This window comes from Zalophus californianus, chromosome 3 (assembly GCF_009762305.2).
Source record: "Zalophus californianus isolate mZalCal1 chromosome 3, mZalCal1.pri.v2, whole genome shotgun sequence".
Classification (NCBI taxonomy): domain Eukaryota; kingdom Metazoa; phylum Chordata; class Mammalia; order Carnivora; family Otariidae; genus Zalophus; species Zalophus californianus.
In genome coordinates this window covers 117,930,846-117,952,970 of record NC_045597.1, presented here as the reverse complement: position 1 = coordinate 117,952,970, position 22,125 = coordinate 117,930,846, and the positions used below count along the sequence as shown (strand labels likewise).

The 22,125-nt window shown below is 36.2% G+C and overlaps 1 protein-coding gene across 3 annotated transcripts in view; it reads left to right on the top strand.

Moving 5' to 3' along the window:
- The window catches only part of STAM2 (signal transducing adaptor molecule 2), a 48,134-nt gene that overhangs the window by 14,329 nt on the left and 11,680 nt on the right, over positions 1-22,125 (top strand). Inside the window, exons 2-10 of one of the 3 annotated variants that reach the window (XM_027589853.2) lie at positions 5,440-5,524; positions 7,595-7,670; positions 7,785-7,883; positions 8,804-8,950; positions 10,668-10,737; positions 11,312-11,498; positions 18,314-18,408; positions 20,920-20,999; positions 21,140-21,227. In XM_027589853.2, the coding sequence (XP_027445654.1) occupies positions 5,440-5,524; positions 7,595-7,670; positions 7,785-7,883; positions 8,804-8,950; positions 10,668-10,737; positions 11,312-11,498; positions 18,314-18,408; positions 20,920-20,999; positions 21,140-21,227 (927 nt within the window). Of the gene's footprint in view, positions 1-5,439; positions 5,525-7,594; positions 7,671-7,784; positions 7,884-8,803; positions 8,951-10,667; positions 10,738-11,311; positions 11,499-18,313; positions 18,409-20,916; positions 21,000-21,139; positions 21,228-22,125 lie in introns of all 3 variants that reach the window. The other 2 variants (XM_027589852.2, XM_027589854.2) reach the window with 2 other exon arrangements.

Here is a 22,125-nt window from a genome sequence, read left to right as displayed (position 1 = left end):
TTGGGCATCATTGTGCCCAGGGTAATAGGATATGGAGGAGCAACCATCATTCATTTATTCTTCAAACCACTGTTTGCTCAGTACCCTACTGTGTGCTCCAGATACTGGTTTATGCACTAGAAATAATAGTAGTAAACAAAACAAAGAATTCCTGCCGTCATGGAGCTTACATTCATTTTGGGGGTTGAGGAGAGGAAGAGAGGTGGGGCAGAGACATATAATAGACAAAGTATTTATGCTATGCAGCATCTGTAGAAGGGCTTCTGCATGAAATCCTGACCTCTTTTAATTACTTTACATTTATTCTGTGGGGGCATCAATATGTATAATGATACCAGTGAGTATAACAGAGAGCCTTAGGGATTTAAAATCACAGTGTGTTGATAACTTCTCACTAGCTTGAGGAGGTACTTTGTGGCCACTGTGTATATAATGATACAGCATGCAGTTATTAAAAAGTATTGGTATAGGTTTATATTAATGAACATAGATGTTTATATAAGTCGAAATGCAGCTTAGCAAATGATATATTTAGTATGATCACAAGTATTAGTGGGAAATACTTTTTCTCTACTTCTGGTTTCCTTCTTGAGAAGGGAATTCCATTAGTGTCACCCTGAGTCTGCTCTTGCTCCTTTAAGTCACTTCATCTTTGATGTAATGACTTATCTGATTGGTAAATTTGAGAGTAGTTAGCCCTACGAATGCACTTCATTGATGTGTAGGAGCTAGCTAGTCTTTCTACAGCCGTTGAGTGATTTTTCATCTCCTCCTCTATCATATAAGCTGTGCAGGGGCTTACCTCTGCAGGGAGAGGTCAGTCTCTGTCTAGTGCTAAAGCATGCCCACCTCTGAGGTTCACTATCAGCAAGCCCATTTGTCTAGTATACCTACAGCTTCTATTTGTAATAGCAGTGATATTTTATTTTTCTCAACTTGTTCATCACTTTGGCAGGGAAAGAGTTATCAGCTTTTGGGTGCTCTCTTTGGAGGCACCTCATACATGATTCTGTTTTATTTAGCTTTACATGTATTTTTAGTAGTCTTCCATGTACATGTAGAAAAAAGTCTGGAAAGATAAGCATCATAGTTTCAAAAGAGGTTGGTAGAATTAGGAGTTTTTTTTTGGTCTGTACTTTTGAAGTCACTGAATTTATTAGATGTGTAATTAAGACATAGTTAAGTATTTTAAACCTCTAAAATATACAGCATGGTCTGACTTCCCATGTAGAAGAAGAATTGGTCATCTTTGTACAAGGGAAAAAGCTGGACCTGAGTAGGTATGTTTCCACCTCATAGTGTGGTGCTTGAGTCTAGAACTTATGGTAGGCAAAAATGTATTACTGTTCTAAAATCTCTGGCTTGTCATTTCAACACATACGTCACAATAATTACTTTCCATCCATTAATAGTTCAAGCAATTTGCATGGATTTTAAAAGTAAGCTCCTGATTTCAAGCTATATTACAAAGCTGTGATCACCAAGACAGCATGGTATTGGCACAAAAACAGACACATAAACAGAATAGAGAGCCCAGATACGGACCCTCAACTCTATAGTCAAATAATCTTCAACAAAGCAGGAAAAATGTCCAATGGGAAAAAGACAGTCTTTTCAATACGTGGTGCTGGGAAAATTGGACAGCTATATACAGAATAATAAAACTTGACCATTCGCTTACACCATACACAAAGATAAACTCTAACTGGATGAAAGACCTCAATGTGAGACAGAAATCCATCAAAGTCCTAGAGGAGAACATAGGCAGTAACCTCTTCAACATCGGGCACAGCAACTTCTTTCAAGACACGTCTCCAAAGGCAAGGGAAACAAAAGCAAAAATGAACTTTTGGGACTTCATCAAGATAAAAAGCTTCTGCAGAGCAGAGGAACAGTCAACAAAACAAAGAGGCAACCCACAGAATGGAAGAAGATATTTGCAAATGACACGACAGGTAAAGGGCTGATGTCCAAGATCTATAGAGAACTTTTCAAACTCAACACCCAAAAAACAAATAATCAAGTCAAAAAATGGGCCGAAGACATGAACAGACATACAAATGGCTAACAGACACATGAAAAAATGTTCATCATCATTAGCCGTCAGGGAAATTCAAATCAAAACCACATTGAGATACCACCTTATACCAGTTAGAATGGCAAAAATTGACAAGGCAGGAAACAACGAATGTTGGAGAGGTTGTGGAGAAAGGGGAACCCTCTTACACTGTTGGTGGGAATGCAATGTGGTACAGCCACTTTGGAAAACAGTGTGGAGGTTCCTCAAAAAGTTAAAAATAGAGCTACCCTATGACCCAGCAATTGCACTACTGGGCATTTACCCCAAAGATACAGATGTAGTGAAAAGAAGGGCCACATGCACCCTAGTGTTCATAGCAGCAATGTCCGCAATATCCAGACTGTGGAAAGAGCCAAGATGCCCCTCAACAGACGAATGGATAAAGAAGATGTGGCCCTGGGGCGCCTGGGTGTCTCAGTCGGTTAAGCGGCTACCTTCAGCTTGGGTCATGATCCCAGGGTCCTGGGATCGAGCCCCGCATTGGGCTCCCTACTCAGCGGAGAGCCTGCTTTGCTTTCCCTCTCCCTCTGCCTGCTGCTCTGCCTGCTTGTGCTATCTCTCTGTCAAATAAATAAAAAAATCTTTGAGGAAAAAAAAAAGATGTGGTCCCTATATACAATGGAATATTATTCAGCCATCAGAAAGGATGAATACCCAACTTTTGCATCAACATGGACAGAACTGGAGGAGATTATGCTAAGTGAAATAAGTCAAGCAGAGAAAGTCAATTATCATGTTTTCACTTATTTGTGGCACATAAGGAATAGCCTGGAGGACATTAGGAGAAGGAAGGGAAAAATGAAGGGGGGGAAATCGGAGGGAGAGATGAACCATGAGAGACAATGGACTCTGAGAAACAAACTGAGGGTTCTAGAGGGGAGGGGGATGGGGGGATGGGTTAGCCTGGTGATGGGTATTAAGGAGGACGTGTATTGCATGGAGCACTGGGTGTTACAGCAAACAGTGAATCGTGGAACACTACATCAAAAACTAATGATGCACTGAATGGTGACTAACATAACATAATTAAAAAAAAAAAAGTGAGTTCCAGCATTTAACTGAGGTTAACTGGATTCTGTATTTCTCTTTCCTACTTGCAAGGTTTGCTAAGCCTATTCATTTTGTGGCTTCTTTTATTATTCCTTGCCTTTAAAAGAGGAATAGCTCTAGATTTCTACCATCCTTCCTGCTTATTACGATAGGCCTATATGAATATAATACTCAGGTTTGGCCATATTTGAAATTATATATTTATTAAAAAGGGAAAAGATTAAACAGTATTTCTAAAGTGGTAATTTTTATATCTCTGTCTCTCTAATAGCAGAAAAAAAGTATTGATTTTAAAATTTTATAAAAGTAGAGTAGGGACACCTGGGTGGCTCAGTCAGTTAAGCATCTGCCTTCGGCTCAGGTCATGATCCCAGGGTCCTGGGATTGAGGCCCGCATTGGGCTCCCTGCTCCATGGGAAGCCTGCTTCTCTCTCTCCCTCTGCCCCTGCTTGTGCGTGCTCTCTCTCTCTCTGTCAAATAAAATCTTTAAAAAAAAAAAGTAGAGTAAAAATGCAACATAATGCAGTCATTATCTTCTCATCATGCTTTTTTTAAATTGTACTTTTTAATTTTTATTTCAATTATGAAATACTTCAGACCACAAAAACATGCTGAGAATAATCTCTAGATGTTCCAGGGCCTAACTTAATAAACAGAACTTTATAAATACAAGTGAGCCCCTGTATACCCCCATCCTACCTCCAGTTTAATGTTTACCACTATTATACATTTTATTAATATTTCTACTACCTATATAAGTATCACTAGAGAATATAGAGTGTTATTGAATATTTTAAAACTTTATATGAAACATTCATGTAGAGTGAGAATGTAAAATGGAACGGCTGCTTTAGAAAACTATTTGCCAGTTCCTAAAAAATTAAGCATAGAATTAATCACACAACTCAGCACTTTTTTTAGATATATACCAAGGAGAGAAGTATGTACCACACAAAACTTGTACACAAATGTTCATAGCAACATTGCATTATTCATATTAGCCAAAAAGTTAAAAAATGAAACAATTGAACAACAACCAAATGTTCAGCTGGTGAATGGATAAATAAAAAAGCATATCTACAGTGGAATATTGTTCAGCAATAAAATTAACTGAAGTACTGATACATGCGTCAACATGGATGAACTTGAAAACATTCTACTAAATAAAAGAGGCTAGTCACAAAAAGCCATATATTGTATGATTCTCTTTATACGAGAAGTCCAGATTAGGCAAATTTATAGAAATGGATTCATGGTTGTCTAGGGTGGGGGTTATGGGGGGACATTGGACTGTGACTGCCAATGGGTATGGATTTCTTTTTAGGGTGATGAAATATTCTAGAATTAGATAATTGTGATAGTTGCACAAGTCTGTGAATATGCTAAAAACATCAAATTGTACACTTTAAATGGGTGAATTGTATTGGGATGTGAATTATATCTCAGTAAAGCTGTTAAGAAAGTTTAGGTGAATGTTATAGATTCTACTATTAGCTTTTTAAACTCGGTATAAACCAAATCATTATATTTTGGGATTTATACATTTTTGTACCTTTAGTTCTGTATAACTCATTTTCACATTCTACTGTATGAATTTACTGTATTTTATTAATCCATTTTCCTTTTTTGCTCTTTAAAAGCAATGCTTTGGGCGCCTGGGTGGCTCAGATGGTTAAGCGTCTGCCTTCAGCTCAGGTCATGATCCCAGAGTCCTGGGATCGAGTCCCGCATCGGGCTCCCTGCTCCTTGGGAGTCTGCTTCTCCCTCTGCCTCTCTCTCTCTCTCTCTCTCTCTCTCTCTCTCATGAATAAGTAAATAAAATCTTAAAAAAAAAATAAAAGCAATGCTTTTGTGAACAGTCTAATCCATATTTCCTTATATGATGATATATTTTTATTTTATTATTATTATTTTTTTAAGTTCAACACAGGGATGAACTCACAGCCCTGAGATCAGGACCTGAGCTGGTATCAAGAGTCAGACACTTAACTGAGCCACCCAGGCGCACCAGTGATGATACATTTTTAAGGCTTTCTTCCAAATTAGAATTTGATAGGATTATTGATGATTTGTAATTTATTTAGTGTTATTTAACTATTTAGAAGACATTTTATTGGTGTACCTTAGAACATTTAATTCATATAGTTTTACAGTTTAAAGTTGAAAGTAGTAAAATTGTCTTCTGAAGTTTTTCAGTGGTTCTTTTATATTTGGCAAAAGAAAAGGGCTTCTTAACTAGTGTGCCTTTCTTGGTATTTTATTGTCAAGTGTGACATGTCCTAATTTTTGTGTATGCTGATATCTTATAGAAAAAGCCACAAATGAGTACAACACTACAGAAGATTGGAGTCTTATTATGGACATATGTGACAAAGTTGGAAGCACTCCTAATGGGTAAGAGTCCCAGTCATGCCCAATGAATGTCTAGGAGCTTCATAACCTGTGTCTCTTTCCCCGATGTAACTTTGAAAGGAAAATGGAATTTTGCTCTTTACTTTTGGGGGACAAAAGTTAAGAGATCCTGGTGGCCAGATTTATGGGATTAACCTCCTCCTGAAAGAACAAGGGGAAAAGAGTTCAGCTGAAAACCTGAGATATATAAAGCTTTGACACACTAGGGACACATGTTAACAATGAATAGACTAGTTATTTAGGGAATTCCCCTGTGACTTAGACATGTATGGGAGTCTTTTCATAATGAAGTAGATAAATTATGTAATAGACTGAAGAAGCCCTTCAAGAATGAGTAGGTAAATATATCATTATGAAAAAGTGAATATAAAAAAGGGTGCTTTTGGCGGGGGAATGCAGCACATAAGCTGAACTGATTATACTTTAGAAGACTGATAAAAGCATTTAACATTACAGCTTTTCAGGGTACCTTCATACATGTTTATACTTACACCTTTGAAGAGTATATATCTTGCACTTTTTTTTTTAAGATAAGAATTTGCTGTCTGAACACTAAATCTGTCTTGAAGAAACAAGAAGATAATTTATATGACATAGTTCTCTTGTGTTGATCTTTTGGAAATTATTTGGCTCTTTTTTAAAATTTTAATTTAGATTCACTTAATTAACATATAATATATTATTAGTGTCAGAGGTAGAGGTCAGTGATTCATCAATCATACAATACCCAGTGCTCATTACATCACATGCCCTCTTCAATGTCCATCACCCAGTTACCCCATCCCCCCACCCCCTTCCCCTCCAGCGACTCTCAGTTTGTTTCCTATGATTAAGAATCTCTTATGGTTTGTCTCCCTCTCTGATTTCATCTTGTTTTATTTTTTCCTCTCTTCTCCTATGATCCTCTATTTTGTTACTTAAATGCCACATATGAGTGAGATCATATGGTAATTGTCTTTCTCTGATTGACTTAATTCGCTTAGCATAATACCCTGTAGTTCCATCCATGTCGTTACAAACGGCAAAATTTCATTTTTTGATGGCTGAGTAGTATTCCATTGTGTGTGTGTGTGTGTGTGTGTGTGTGTGTGTGTGTGTACACACCACATCTTCTTTATCCATTCATCTGTTGATGGACATCTGAGCTCTTTCCATAGTTTGGCTATTGTGAATATTGCTGCTATAAACATTAGAGCTCAGGTGCCTCTTCGGATCACTACATTTTCAACTTTTTGAGGAACCTCTATACTGTTTTCCAGAGTGGCTGCACCAGCTTGCATTCCCACCAACAGTGTAAGAGGGTGCCCCTTTCTCTGCATCCCCGCCAACATCTGTTGTTTCCTGCCTTGTTAATTTTAGCCATTCTGACTGCTGTACAGTGGTATCTCACTGTGGTTTTGGTTTGTATTTCCCTCATGCTGAGTGATGTTGAATATTTTTTCATGTGTCTGTTGTCCATTTGTATGTCTTCTTTGGAGAAATGTTTGTTCATGTCTTCTGCCCATTTCTTGACTGGATTTTTTTGTTTTTTGGGTATTGAGTTTAATAAGTTCTTTATAGATTTTGGATATTAGCCCTTTATCTGATAAGACATTTGCAAATACCTTCTCCCATTCTGTCGGTTGTCTTTTGGTTTTGTTGACTGTTTCCTTTGCTGTGTAAAAGCTTTTTATCTTGATGAGGTCCCCAGTTGTTCATTTTTGCCCTTGCTTCCCTTGTCTCTGGCAACGTGTCTAGCAAGAAGTTGCTACAGCTGAGGTTAGAGAGGTTGCTGCCTGTGTTCTCTTTTAGAGGAAATTATTTGGCTCTTGATTTTGGAATATACAACCTTTGCAACAAGCTCCTCCTTTTTTTTTTTTTTTTAAGAGTTCCGCAGTTCTGTGAACAAAATATTATGTGGAATCATTTTACAGATGTATTCCTTTAATGAAGTGAAGTTTGCAGGATTTTATTTTTAAATTTAAAGTTATTTGGTAGTAGAATGCCTTATATTTTTAATGTTTAAGTTGAAATTCTGAATAAATGCTTAATATTCTTCATTTTTTTCCTTAGAGCAAAAGATTGCCTAAAAGCCATAATGAAAAGGGTAAATCATAAGGTTCCTCATGTTGCTCTGCAGGCGTTAACTGTGAGTAAAAGTCAGCTTATTATTTGACCCAAATTTTAAATGTGTATTTATTTCAGTAAGTTAAGTAAGATAATATCTCAACATTTGTATATTGATTTTTATTTTAATTAATAGCTTCTTGGGGCTTGTGTGGCAAACTGTGGAAAGATATTTCATTTAGAAGTATGTTCCCGTGATTTTGCAACAGAAGTACGTGCTGTGATAAAAAATAAGGTAAATTTTAAGAAGAGAAGAAATTTAAGTCATTAAAAAGTACATATACTGTCTATCATTTTAACTATAGCATTAATAAAGTTGTATTATGAATGAAATCACTTTTAGCTAAGTTTGAAATGAAATAAACTTCCTGTTCTAAAACTGGATGTTTTCATTTGTAGCACCAAAAACTCTTTTCCTTCCCATAGCATATATACATGTGATAATAGCTAATCTTTATTTAGAGTTAGTAAGCAGTCACTGCTCTAAGGGTTTTACATAGACTGTCCTGTTTAATGCTCTTAATAACCCTTAAAAGTTAGATTCTCTTGTCATTCCTATTTTATAAATGCAGAAGCTGAGGCTTAGAGAGAAGTTCAGTCCCAGGTCATGCAGCTAGAACGTGGCACGGCTGAAGTTCAGATCCAGGTTTCTAGAACTTCAGAGTCCAAACCAACCACTCGCCTGTACTGATTCACACTAGAGATGGCAAGCAAAGAGGACCTTTATTTTAGAGCAGGGTTGGGGGGGGCTTCACAATAGGGTTTCTGTTACTGATTTCTTTGGGATAGAAACTCTGAAGCTTCTCTTGCTATTAGTGGCAAAAATCCAGGAATTTTAGTTTAGTTGATATAAAAAGCTTAATCTGATATTGAGCATAGTAAAAAAACAGAAGAAATAACCTTAGTATAAAAGATCTGTTGTCATTATAGTAAGAGTTAGAAATTGATGTTAAAAGGGTAATTTTACAAGAAACAACTCTATCTTAAAACGAAAACAGGCATTTATCAAGCACTCACCTAGGCTAGGGATTGATTGCTGGACTTTTGTTGATGTTTGTATAATTAAAGAGAATTTTGGTGATAATAATCTGTTAAATAATTCAAGTACTTACTTTAACCATAGTTTTATTTCTTTCTTTGCCTTGCCTTTAAAAGGCTCATCCTAAAGTATGTGAAAAACTGAAGTCTTTAATGGTGGAATGGTCAGAAGAGTTTCAGAAGGATCCTCAGTTTAGTCTAATATCTGCAACTATTAAATCAATGAAAGAAGAAGGAATTACTTTTCCTCCAGCAGGTTCTCAGGTAAGAGATTCATTTAGATCCGTGGTTGACCTTACACTATTTTGAAGGTATGTATCTTATATAAAAACTAGGCAAGGTCTGTCTTAATCATCCCTTCCCACCTTTACTCTCCAGGTGCCTGTCTGAGATAGTGCCTTATATTTAGTAGATGTTCTAATTGTTGAGTGAATTTCTTCTATATATCAGAACTTTGAGAAGTGAATCAGCTATAAATAATCTGTTTAAGGCTAGAGTCATGCAAAAGGCATAGATGTATGAGGGAGCCCTTATGTTTAAGAAATTTATAGTAAATGTTGAGGGTAGCTATATACATGGGAAAAATAACTAAATTGTAAGTGACACATACGGATGAGGGAGGGGTAACAAAGACTAGATGCCAGAAGAGAGGGGTAACTACAGACTGGGATGGTAAAGAGGTAGAATTTTTAGACTGGAATGTATTTCAGTAGATAGGAGGGAAGAGATCCTGTTGGGGAAGGAATGCTATGAACAAATTCATGGAATTGAGAAACCTCAAGACCTGTTTGTTGAAGAGTGAATTTGCCTGGAGTGAATGGCTTACATATAGATGAGTGGAACTATAAGACTAGAAATTTATTTGAGGAGGGCGCCTGGGTGGCTCGGTTGGTTAAGCGACTGCCTTCGGCTCAAGTCATGATCCTGGAGTCCCAGGATCAAGTCCCGCATCCGGCTGCCTGCTCAGCAGGGAGTCTGCTTCTCCCTCTGACCCTCCCCCCTCTCATGCTGTCTCTCTCTCTCTCTCTCTCAGTCTTTCTCTCAAATAAATAAAATATTTAAATTTATTTGAAGAGGTAGGGAATAGCTTTAGTAGGACAGTAAATCCTGTTTACTGGATAGGGATAGGGTAGGGATAATGAGTCACAGAGTGGGCTATTTAAGTGTGGGAGAAGAATGCTATCTTGAGTTTTGCTTCGGTGCCTCTTGCCTTCCACTTCATATTAGGATACGGGCTAGGGAAAGAAACTAAGAGGGTGAGAAATGTATATTTTATTTTAACTTAGACTGTAGACTAAACAGAATCTTTTAGAGTTGACCAGAACTAAGAGCATTTGGGGACAAAAACCTTACAAGTAATGAAAGCAAGCATTTTTCTGCTCTGTCTTCGTATGTCAAAAACCTGTGTTTAAAGAACTGGTTGATGGTTCAGAATTGTGGACGTCTCTGTCTTCTGTGCCTTTAAATTTAAACATGCCTTCCTAAGTCCTACTGTGCCTGAAGAAGCACCACGATTCAAGTACAATGAGTACTAAATGAGAGCTTAACGTGTATTCCTAGAACTGCACCCGTTGTCTCTGTTTGCCCTCTCTCTTCAGTAATTACCATGGCTTCTTGTTGCCGCTTCTTGTGGAGCTTGATGCCCCTCACTGAATAAGAGACCTTGGACAGTTGAGATCAGGGAAGTACAATCAGGAGAGATTCCTATTTAAGTACTTTCTGTATGCCATGTTCTGTATCAGATACTAAGATGAATGCAAAATGTAAGCCAGTTTGTGCCCTTTGTGAATTTATAATGTTTTCTTGAAAACTCTGACGTTTTATTTTAGTATTTGAAAATTGCTACTTCAAATTTTTACAAAGAACTTCACTTTTAAAAGAAACTCGTCAGTTTTTAAAAAAATTAACATGTGCGAGTAATCATAGAGCTTGTGTTTTCTTTGAAACGGTGCCTGTGTTCATTTTACTCATACATTTACAGACTGTCTCATCTGCTGCCAAGAATGGTACTTTATCGAACAAAAACAAAGAAGATGAAGACATAGCTAAAGGTAAATGCTGAAGCACGTATAATTTAGTGTTGCTTAAAACATCCTTGCCAGAACAGTTTATTTAAATAAAAATTATAATCAAACTGGGTACACTTTTAGTATTTTACCTCAAATCTAGTAGGGTCTGAAAAGTAAGGAAAACTTGATATGATACAATATCGATTTAATTCATAATCCTTGTCAGTAATATGTTTTTAATGTCCTACCTTTGGAGAGATTTCATTTCACCTTCTCTTTAATGCCAGAGTTATGAGTCAAGCACAGAAATATGTTCACGGCTTGTCCTATATGGAAAGCTACCCATATTATAATGTCACAATCTGTTTGCTATAAAAATAATAGCTGCTGTATATGACAGACTGTGATAATAAGGAATGAGCAAAAACTTTATTAAAAAAAAAGTCATGATTTTCTGCCCTGTCCTCCCACGTCCCAAGAAAGTTAACTATTTAGCATTTAATTGGACAAATAAAATACTTCATTTATTCTTATTAATTATTACATTATTAAACTTTTAAAAAATCAGAATTAATTCTGCCTCCTTTGTTTTTTGTGTTTCAATTTTTCAAATTAGCTATTGAATTATCATTGCAAGAACAGAAGCAGCAGCATGCAGAAACAAAATCTTTATATCCATCTGCAGAAATTCAGTTAAATAATAAAGTTGCAAGGAAAGTGAGAGCTTTATATGATTTTGAAGCCGTTGAGGACAATGAACTCACCTTTAAACATGGTGAAATTATTATTGTTTTGGATGACAGGTAAGTTTTATATCTTTATTTCTGGAATATTTTGAAGTTATTAAATATATTCTTTATTTAGAATCCTGGATATTCAGGTCTTTGACTTTGGTGTATTTAAATGATAATAGAGCCTTTTCATACCTTAATTTTTTTCTTTTTTTTTTTTAAAGACTCTATTTATTTATTTGACAGAGAGAGAGAGAGCTCAAGTAGGCAGAGTGGCAGGCAGAGGGAGAGGGAGAAACAGGCTTTCCGCTGAGCAGGGAGCCAGACGTGGGGCTCGATTCCAGGACCCCAGGATCATGACCTGAGCCGAAGGCAGCCGCTTAACCGACTGAGCCACCCAGGTGCCCCGAGAATTGAGAATCTCAAGCTGACTCCACGCCTAGCTCAAAGCCCAGTGCCGGGCTTGAGTTCACAACCCTGGGGCTCAAGACCTGAGCTGAAACCAAGAGTCGGATGCTTAACCAACTGAGCCACCCAGGCGCCCCAGCTATATTATCGGATAAAAGCAACCAAAAGCTATGCTCAGTTCTTCCCCAATTCTTAACTTGCTACTCTACTCTTCCTCACAATTTCTCTATCAAAGTTATAGTAAAGAATAAATCTATTGGACATCTGAAGCTAATATAATATTGTATGTCAACTGCACTTCAGCTTTTTTTTTTTAACTTTTTATTTATTTATTCATGAGAGACAGAGAGAGAGAGAGAGAGGCAGAGGGAGAAGCAGGCTCCCAAGGAGCAGGGAGCCTGATGCAGGACTCGATCCCAGGACCCTGGGACCATGACCTGAGCCGAAGGCAGACGCTTAACCATCTGAGCCACCCAGGCACCCAACTACACTTCAACTTTTAAAAAAAGGATAGATCTGTCTCTCTTGGGCCTAATTCTATTTTTTACTTTGGTTTTTAAAAGAAGTTGATGAAATTTAGCAAGGGTGACACCTAACAGCTTGTTGCTGTGAACAGAGATTGCAGATGCATTTGGTATCTGTTATAAATAACTTAGTAAGGATATATTAGTCTAGTGCGTTTTTAAATGAGTAGATACACAAAATGGTTTTACTTTCCCGCAGTGAATAGTTACTAAGAAAGTGTTATGTAATAGGCTCTGTTTATATAAAAAATGAATGAGGACACAGTTCTGTCTTCTAAAATCTAGATTAACTGGAGTTAAAATTTCTATAGATACTTGTATGGAATACAGATTGTGAATGCCATGAAAGAGGTAATGTTGGGGTCCAGTAGAGACCAGATTTGTACCAGGTACAAGCATCTGGGAAAAAAGGCTTAACCAGGGGGTTCGTTTCAGGTGAACTTTGGTTTTGATGGGATAGGAAAAATTTTGCAAGAAATTGAGAATAAGAAAAAGAGGGCCTCTTAGGCAGTCAAGAAGGTAATCGTTTTTCTTCTTTAAATTTTTTTTTTTTTAAATAATTATTCGGAGTGGAACACATCCCTGAATGAGAGTAAATAAATATTAAGGTGCAGAAGTAGTTCACTAGACTGAACACGGAGTCTGAAATGTCAGGCTTCTTAGTGTAGTTTTAGTTAGAATATTTACAAAAGAACTTAGGCTTATACTTCACGTACTCCTATACAACTAGAAAATTAAATTTGTAAAGTCAATAGAGACTAAACTACAATATGAGTAGTTTTTGCTCTAAGATTCAAATTTTGAGTGTTTTATGTAGTGAGAAAATATTCTAAAAGAAATTGCTGTTTGGGGCGCCTGGGTGGTGCAGTTGGTTGAGCATCTGGTTCTTGATTTCAGCTCAGGTTGTGATCTTAGGTTCATGAGTTCCAGCCCCAAGTCAGGCTCTGTGCTTAGGTTGGAGTCTGCTTCAGATTCTCTCTTCTCTCCCTCTGCCCCTCCCACTCATGCACACACTCTCGCGCGCTCCCCCCCTCCCCGCTGTCTCTAAAATAAATAAGTCTTTAAAAAAATAAACTAAATTGCTACTTACAAGGTAAGTAGAGTACTGATTAATGGCACAGGTACTTCATCACTTATCTTCAGCAGCGCTGTACCACCCTGTGTTTTAATAACTCAGTTCTCTTTTTCTTTTGTACCTGTTGTGCGTACCGAATGTATCCCTTGGCATCGTTGATGTTCACGTGGCATTATACTCTTATTGCAGTCTAGAGGCTTGCAGTGAGTAAAGGGTTATGTTGCTGTGCTGCATGTGTATTTCCACACTTGTTTAAGCACAAAGTCATTTAACAACTTAGACTCATATAAAAGTATTTTCATTTGAGACTTAACACTGCAAAAGAGAACTTTTGTCTTTATAACTTTTGGGAGAATTCAACATGAATATGATGGAATATGTAGGTTGATTGCTGTCATTTTAATGATAGGATACCCCAATCTTAAAGTTCCATAGATATGCTCATTAACACCTGTAGGTTAAATGTTGTCATTCTGGTTGATGGATTATCACTGGCAAGATTTTTAAGCACAAATGCAAACTTGGGTCCTAAAGTTAAATGGCAGTCTTCAGTTAAAGAGATTATCTGTGTGATCCAGAATATGACTGTATTCATTGTTTTTATATTGCTGTGGAAATGAAAGCACAAAATTAAAATTTTCATATGTAGAATTTGAAGTCCCTTGAAGATACATCGTTCTTGGACTTCAGCTTAAGAAATACAGAGCTAATAGAAAAGGCACACATTTCTTATTAACAGAATATACCAAAAAAAAAAAAAAACCACCTTTTCACTTTGTGCATTTTTAGCTTTATCTTACCACCCCTTGTTTGTTCTTTATGTACTCTTTCAAATAATCAAGTAGGATTGGCTCCCTAAATTAAAAAATAGGTATTTTAAGGAAACAACCCCCCACAAGATTACCAAGATTTCCAGGTTTACTATTTGTATGTTTGTGGTTTTTCACATGATTATCATATCCATAAAAAAGGCATCAGTTAATCTTGAGCCGTTGTCATTACAAAAGTCAGCAAAGGGGCCCCTGGTTGGCTCATTCGGTTAAGTGTCTGGCTTGTGATTTCAGCTCAGGTCATGATCTCATGGATGGTGGTATTGAGCTCCACATCAGACTCCCTCTTAGTGGGGAGTCTGCTTGGGATTCTCTTGGAGAATCTCCCTCTCTTTCTCTCTCTCAAATAAATAAATCTTAAAAAAACAAAAGTCAGCAAATAAGTTGTTTTATTTGAGAAGTCAGTAGCCTAAAAGAGAGACTCAGGTTTTCATTTATTTTGAGACCTAATGGCAGCAGAGCAGATGTCATTTATATTTCCATAGCCCTAATTTCCTTTTCTTCCTAGCAAATGCCAGTTTAATCCAAAACCCATGTAGATTTCACATCTTCTGAGCAGCCTTTACTCTCTGTCGTTAGTTTCCAATAGTTAGAAGTTCTTTCTCTGTGCTGCTATAGCTCCTGCACATAGTAGCATTGCTCATACTGTACTGCAGTCACATCTCTACATATGTCTCTCCGGCTATATGATTCTGAAGAGGGTCAGCACTTCCTTGGGTGGGAGGAAGGGGGAAGGAGAAAACAAATCCCACAAGGTAAAGCAAGGTAACATGTTCTTAGTTGGTACAGGAGGGTTGAAAAACACTGCACTAGATTTTCATTCTTGAGGGCAGAAACTGTCTCCATTAGCTTTGTAACTTCAGTGTTTAACCTGATGTCACTTGGCCCCTCTTTGGTAGGCTTAAGTGTTAACATAAGTTTTAGCTGTATAATCAGTTAATTGATAGTAAAGTTTCTGTCTTTATCACTTTTCACTCACTTCAGCTGTGATTTATTCTTTTTCTTAATATAAAGAGCTCTAAATATAAATGCTGCATTTAATTATTAAGCAGTTTATGTAAAATTATAGTGCTGAATTGCCTTAATTTAGAAATTTAAAGTTGAACAGTACTTTATGTCATTAACATTCCAAAGAATCAACAGATTGTCCATGGAGAGAATGTAGATAGAGCTGGATTAGGGCTAGGAAGGAGTCATCATGCTTTGACATGGCATTTGGTTGTTTTGCCTACTTTTATACTTCATCAGGGAGTTTGTAGTAGTGGTTGGGAGGGAAATGATCCTACATCCTACATTAGTAGGACCACTAGAGAAGGCTACAGATAAAATTATTGATAGGTTCAAATAAAATCCACGTATCCATTTCATAGGTTGGGTTTTCTGGTTTTTTATAACAATTCCTCTGAGTTTAGCTGTCCTTTTTAAAATGGTATGTTTAATTTAAAAAAGTGTGTAAGAGAATTTCTTATTTTATATAGACATCTGCAAACATAAGAATTGTCAATACATCAATTATTTTCTGGTTTTAAGAATTTGGGTTATATATAGCTCACATCTTTGTGGTACTTTTTAAATGAAATGATGTTTCAGAGTCCTAGGAGTTAATTCATCCTGAAGTTTCATTTTTAGGAATTTCTATTCAATAAGTCAAATTTTTGGAAAGGAATAGACGAAATTATCATTTCTAGATTCTATGATTGTCCATATAGAAGATCCAAGGGATTCAATGGACAAACTATTAAAATTGGTAAGAGTTCATCAGGGTTGTTGGATACAAGCTCAACATACAAAAATCAGTGGGTACTTTAATCACAGCTATTTAGAAAATGTAATAGAAAAAAATTGCCATTCTCAGTAGTAATAAAAATTATAAATGATCTAGGGATAAATCTAATAAAGATATGTGAGGACTTTATGGAGAAAGTTACAAAATTCTTTGAAAGATATAAAGAAATATATATAGTATGTTTATTTTTTTAAGATTTATTTGAGAGAGCGAGCACAAGTGGGAGGGGCAGAGGGAAAGGGAGAGAGAACCCCAAGCCGACTCTGTGCTGAGTGTGGAGCCCATTGCGGGACTGGATACCAGGACCCTGAGATCATGACCTGAGCTGAAACCAAGAGTCAGAAGCTCAGCTGAATGTGCCACCCAGGCGCCCCTATGATATATTAAGTATAAATGGAGGGAGATACCATATTCATGGTGAAGAAAACTTTAATGTTGTAAAGATTTCATTTTTCCCATATTAATACAGTGAATTTCTAATTAAAATCCCAATAGGACTTATTTTCAGAGACCTTGAAAACATTTTAATTTTAACATTAATGTGGAAATATGAAAGTATGCAAGAGACGGTACTTTCCCTGCCAAGTATCAAGGCCTATTAATAAGCTGTAGTAAATAAGTATATAGATAGTTCAACAGAATGGAATCCAGATCCGTCTGCTCATGAACAGATAGCAGCCTGCTGTTTGAAAGATAAGATATCCTAAATCAGTAGAAAAAACAATGTACCAATCAATAAATTTTTGCCAGGAGGAATGGCTCTTTATACAGTACAAATAAAACTTTGATTTAGTTTCACATAGTACATATGGTTTCATTCCAAATGAATTAAAGACTTAAACATGAGGTGGGGTGCCTGGGTGGCTCAGTCGATTAAGCCTCCAACTCTTGGTTTCTGCTTAGGTCATGATCTAAGGATTGTGAGATCGAGCTCTGTGTGTCAGGCTCCACGCTCAATGCAGAGTCTGCTTGAGATTCTCTTTCCCTCTCCCTCTGCCCCTCCCCGTGCTTATACACACATGCGCTCTCTCTCTCTCTAAAATAAATGAATAAGAAAAAAAAGAAGACTTAAATATGGGGGAGAGATAAGAAAGAAAACTGAAAACTATTACGTATAATAGAAAACAGATTTGGGAGTTTAGGGATAAAGAAAGATTTAAGAAAACTATAAACCATAAAAGAATGCTAAAATTTGATTACATGGAACAAAAAACACCATGCAGTAAAAGAAACTATAAACATATGTTAAAAGACAAGTGACAGTTTGAGAGAAGGTATTTGCATAATTCAGACAAACAGTTGCTATCCAGAATATATAAAGAACTCCTACAGATCCATGAAAAGAGATAAATAGCCCAGTGGAAAAGAAAAGTGGACAGAAAACATGAACAAGTAGTTCGTAGAAGAGGCAGTCTGAATGACCGGCAAAACGTGTGGATGCTCAGGAAGTGCAAATGAGCATAGTCTTGAGATACGATATCTCTCCTGTCTGATAGCGAGTGTTGCTTGGACAGTTAAGCATGAGGGAAAATGACATTCTCACATGCTGCTGAGGGAAGGAAGGTGGTGCATTGCGATAAGCAGTTAAGAAGACTATTTGGCAGTATCTGGTAAAATGGAAAATGTTTTTTATCCTGAGGCCCAGCAAGTCCACATCTGTGAGTAACCTAAAGTATTATTGCTTGTGTGCCCTAGAATCTAGAATAATCATTACACCAGTCTTTATAAAGTGAAAGACTGGAAATATTTAAGTGTCCATCTGTATGGGGATAGATAAATCAAATATGCTGTATTCGGGTGATGGGTCTTTAAAAGGGATAAACAAGATATGAAAACAACATATAAAATATAAAAATCTATAATGATTTATATATATATGTGTATATATATATATATATATATATAAAAACTTTGCCATAGGTGTATGTAAACAAAAATACACTCACAGGAAGGCTACATACCAGCTTTATGGTAATGGTTTGGTAGGTTGGATGTGGGGTTGGGACTTGGGGTTGTTAATAATTTTTTTTTTAAAGCCCCAAGTCAGCTATGACTTGTTAATTGGTTTTAAATTTAAATATGGGAATGTGGATGTTTGCTTTATCTGTGCTTTTCTATATCTTTTATTAAGAACTGCTTTTAAATATAGTTGGATATGAATTAGTATTTTCAGAGTAGGCTAAATTTAATTATTTTAATTCCTCTTGCTGCTAATGTACTTGAAATGTAGAGGAACAAATGACATTTTTGTACTGTATTTTCAGTGATGCCAATTGGTGGAAAGGAGAAAATCACAGAGGAATAGGACTCTTCCCATCTAATTTTGTAACAACTAATTTAAACATAGAGTCTGAGGCAGGTAAGTTAAATTTTAGGGAAGATTAAATCTGTTAGTTTTTTACACTTGAGTTTTATGGTTCAGTTTTGTTATTTTTTTATTGTTGTTTTTTTAAGTAATTTCTGTGCCCAACATGGGGCTCGAACTCATGACCCTGAGATCAAGAGTCACATGCTCTGCCGACTGAACCAGGCAGGTGCCCTGGTTCAATTTTGAATATAAAGTAGATTGGCATTTTACTCTGTTTTAAATTATTTATAGACAATACAGTTTAATTTCTTACCAAATTAAAGGGTTAACTTATTCCAAGTCAATTCCAAGAATTAATTTTTTTATCATTTTATTTTAAACTCTGAGAATTAATGTGCATAGTTACATATAAGGCATAAAACAATCTGTGATGACCATGCAGATATTTAATTCAACCAATTATGGTTTAAGAGGCAGTCCCTCTCGTGCTCTCTATCTCTCATTCTCTCTCTCGCAAATAAATAAAATCTTTAAAAAAAAAAATGAATCTTCAGTATAAAGAATATTGGTTTTATTCATCACTGAACCACAGTATCGAAGGGCGTAGGTGGCGGGGTGGGGGGCTGGTTGACAAGTGCCAAGTGTGATTACAAGGGTTAGGAGTACTCCTAAATTTTAAATTTTTCCTCACCTTGATTTGATCCTAGGGAACTTGAAGCAATAATAAAACAGTATAATTAAGACAGTGGGTTCCTGCTTCAGATCTTCTGCTGTCAGCCATGCAGAGAAGTCTTCCATTTGTTATGCAGGCAGAAAGGTGGGGGTTGCTGAGTGTAAAGAACAGCTAATAGTATTACTAACGATGCTCATGATCAGAAATAATACAGTTCAGTGGTGTTTGAGTATTCATTTATCAGGTATTTCGCAAAGTCTTTGGCTTGCACTATTTCATTTAATCCTCATAACTTGAGATAGGTTCTTCTGTTACCCCATTTTACAGATAAGGAAACTGAGGCTGAGGGTTTATGTGGCTAGTAGGTGATAGAGCCATGATTCTAAAGTCAGCCAGTCTGCTCTTAGATGTACCTATACTGACTCACTGCAGGACATGTCAGTGCTAGTTTGTATTATCGGTGTTAGAGAAAAAACTTAAATTGTGAAAGCTCTGTGCATTGTGGGGAACATCATCTTTGTATGGGCGGACTGAGGCATCCAGTTAAAGTAAACTTGAGAGACTTAAAGACTGAGTACTTTGCCAGTATTTATACTTTTTATTCCTCTAATCTGACTCTAAGTAGTTGTGAAAATTGGTGACGCTGTTTTTAATAACTTCGTAAGACCATGCTCAGGGGATCCTTTATAGAAATTACCCCTTGGGATAGGCTAGAGCCTGAGCTGTGGTGTTAAAAGTGAAAACTATTCTGGCTTTTCAGTATATCCTCATGTGATGTTGAGCTCTGTTTCTTAGGACCTGTTTGAAAGTTAGCCACATATTTGAAGTAAGTGGCTAACTGTTGGGACTTAAAAATCCTTTGGTTATAGAGATTTTTTTTTTTCCTGAGGGGTGTACATTTTATTGGAAACCTTAAGTACTTTTCAGACAGAACACGATGTCTTCATTCAAGGCTCTCATGTGGCCTGGAGCGCAACAGATTTTTGGATTAGAGGCAAGGTAGATTTTTATTGTAATTTTATTTTTTATCAAAATTTACTTTATTAAAATATAGTACATTACAGCAACACGCCAGTGAACATTAAATTGTTTTCTGGTTATGTACCTTTATAAATTATCTTTCAACCTTCTCTTTTTGAAAGGTGGGTTTTTTTTTTGTTTTCTGTTGCTTTAAAACTATTATCAAAGTTAGATTGAAATTGAGTATTTTTTTTTCATTTTGAAGATGAAATCGAGTATTTTTTTGTTCATTTGGGAAATACATTTTTTTTTAAGATTTTTTATTTACTTATTTGACAGAGACACAGCGAGAGAGGGAACACAAACGGGGAGTGGGAGAGGGAGAAGCAGGCTTCCTGCTGAGCAGGGAGCCCGATGTGGGGCTGGATCCCAGGACCCCAGGATCATGACCTGAGCCGAAGGCAGACGCTTAACGACTGAGCCACCCAGGCGCCCTTGGGAAATACATTTTTGTAGCAAGGAAAGTGTAGGAGCTCATGTATTTAACTCTGAATTTAGCTGTTCAGATTACACTCTACTGTCTTGTATATTCACCCTAGTGGTAACACTCAGTTTTCCAGAAAATACCTATAATGACAGTTCCCGTTAATATTGCTCACTTGTTCCACTAGAAGGTAAGTTCCATCAAGGCAGAGATTCTTGCAGTTTTATTCACTGATGTATTTCCAATGCCTGGCACATAGAGGGCTAATAAATGTTTGTGGTATGAATGAATGAACATATGTAATAATGTATATTAATTATGAAATGTGATGACTAAAGGGTTTCCTTTTTTTTCTTATGGATAATCACAGGCTACTTACATATTAGTGACTAAAATACCAAAGTAAATGCTGAGGAACTTAAAGTTTACTTTGTTTCCATAGCAGCTGTGGACAAATTGAATGTAATTGATGATGAGGAGGAGGAAATTAAGAAATCAGAGCCTGAGCCTGTTTATATAGATGAGGTAGAGTTTTTCTTTTGTTTAATAGTTAAACTATCAATACTTTTAAAATCTATTATCCTTGAGAATGCTTGGAAAGAGTAATTTTTATGGTCATTGAAATGAAAGCTTTTGAGTTTCTAAGTGTCCATTTACTTTTTTAGGATAAGATGGATAGAGCCCTGCAGGTACTCCAGAGTATAGATCCAACAGATTCAAAACCAGACTCCCAAGACCTCTTGGATTTAGAAGGTACTTAGTGAGCCTTAGAGATTACTTTAATGTCATTTAATATTTTAGCTATTTATAATGTCTTAAATGTCTTCTGCCTTGTGTTTGCTTCTAGAAATTAAAGATCTCTGGTGGGAAACAGACTAGTGTAATAAAATAGTAAACGCATAACTTGGAAGATGTTATAAACCTGCCTATCATGTTCAAGAAGGAAGTCTTTATTTTTCTGTAAGCCCACTAGTGATATTGGCTGAAGAGAGTTGCAATCCAAAAAAGGACAGAATTAAGAATAAGAGCATATTAAGTTAATTGAGTCAAAGTGTTAGAAATTTTTATTTTTCTTATAATTCTCTTGTATCATGATTTTAAAGGGCAAAATTATACATGATTGGTGTTAACTTTGTAATGTAGTCATTTGATGCATACTGATGTGTCCTTTTAATCCCCAAGAAATTTGAAACAAATGTTTTTTTGCCTTTTTTTAATCCTTTGGGAGAAAAATCTCTGATAAATGGATAAATCTTAAATCTTTTTATAGAAGAAACTGGTTATGAATATAGGATACTATGCTATTCATTTTATCAGTGTTTACATTAGGAAATAACACAAAATATTTAATTTTAAAGTGGCTTAGGTCCTTGAAAAATGTTCGTATGTAATCTGTACACAATTATATATTTTATATACTGTGACTCAAGTTCATTTACTTAGCTAATAATAGTTTTCTAGGTTTTGTGATAGCTCCAGATTCACAGTCGTAAACTTAGTACTTAAGAGAACATGGTCGGATTTCTCTTTTGATTTTGATTTTGCCTTTGGTCACGGATACTAATATTGGTGCTGAATAGTATTAAAATTAGGTCTCTTATAGTCCTTTCTCTAACATAAACCTCATTTTCTTTGTATTATGCGTGGTGTT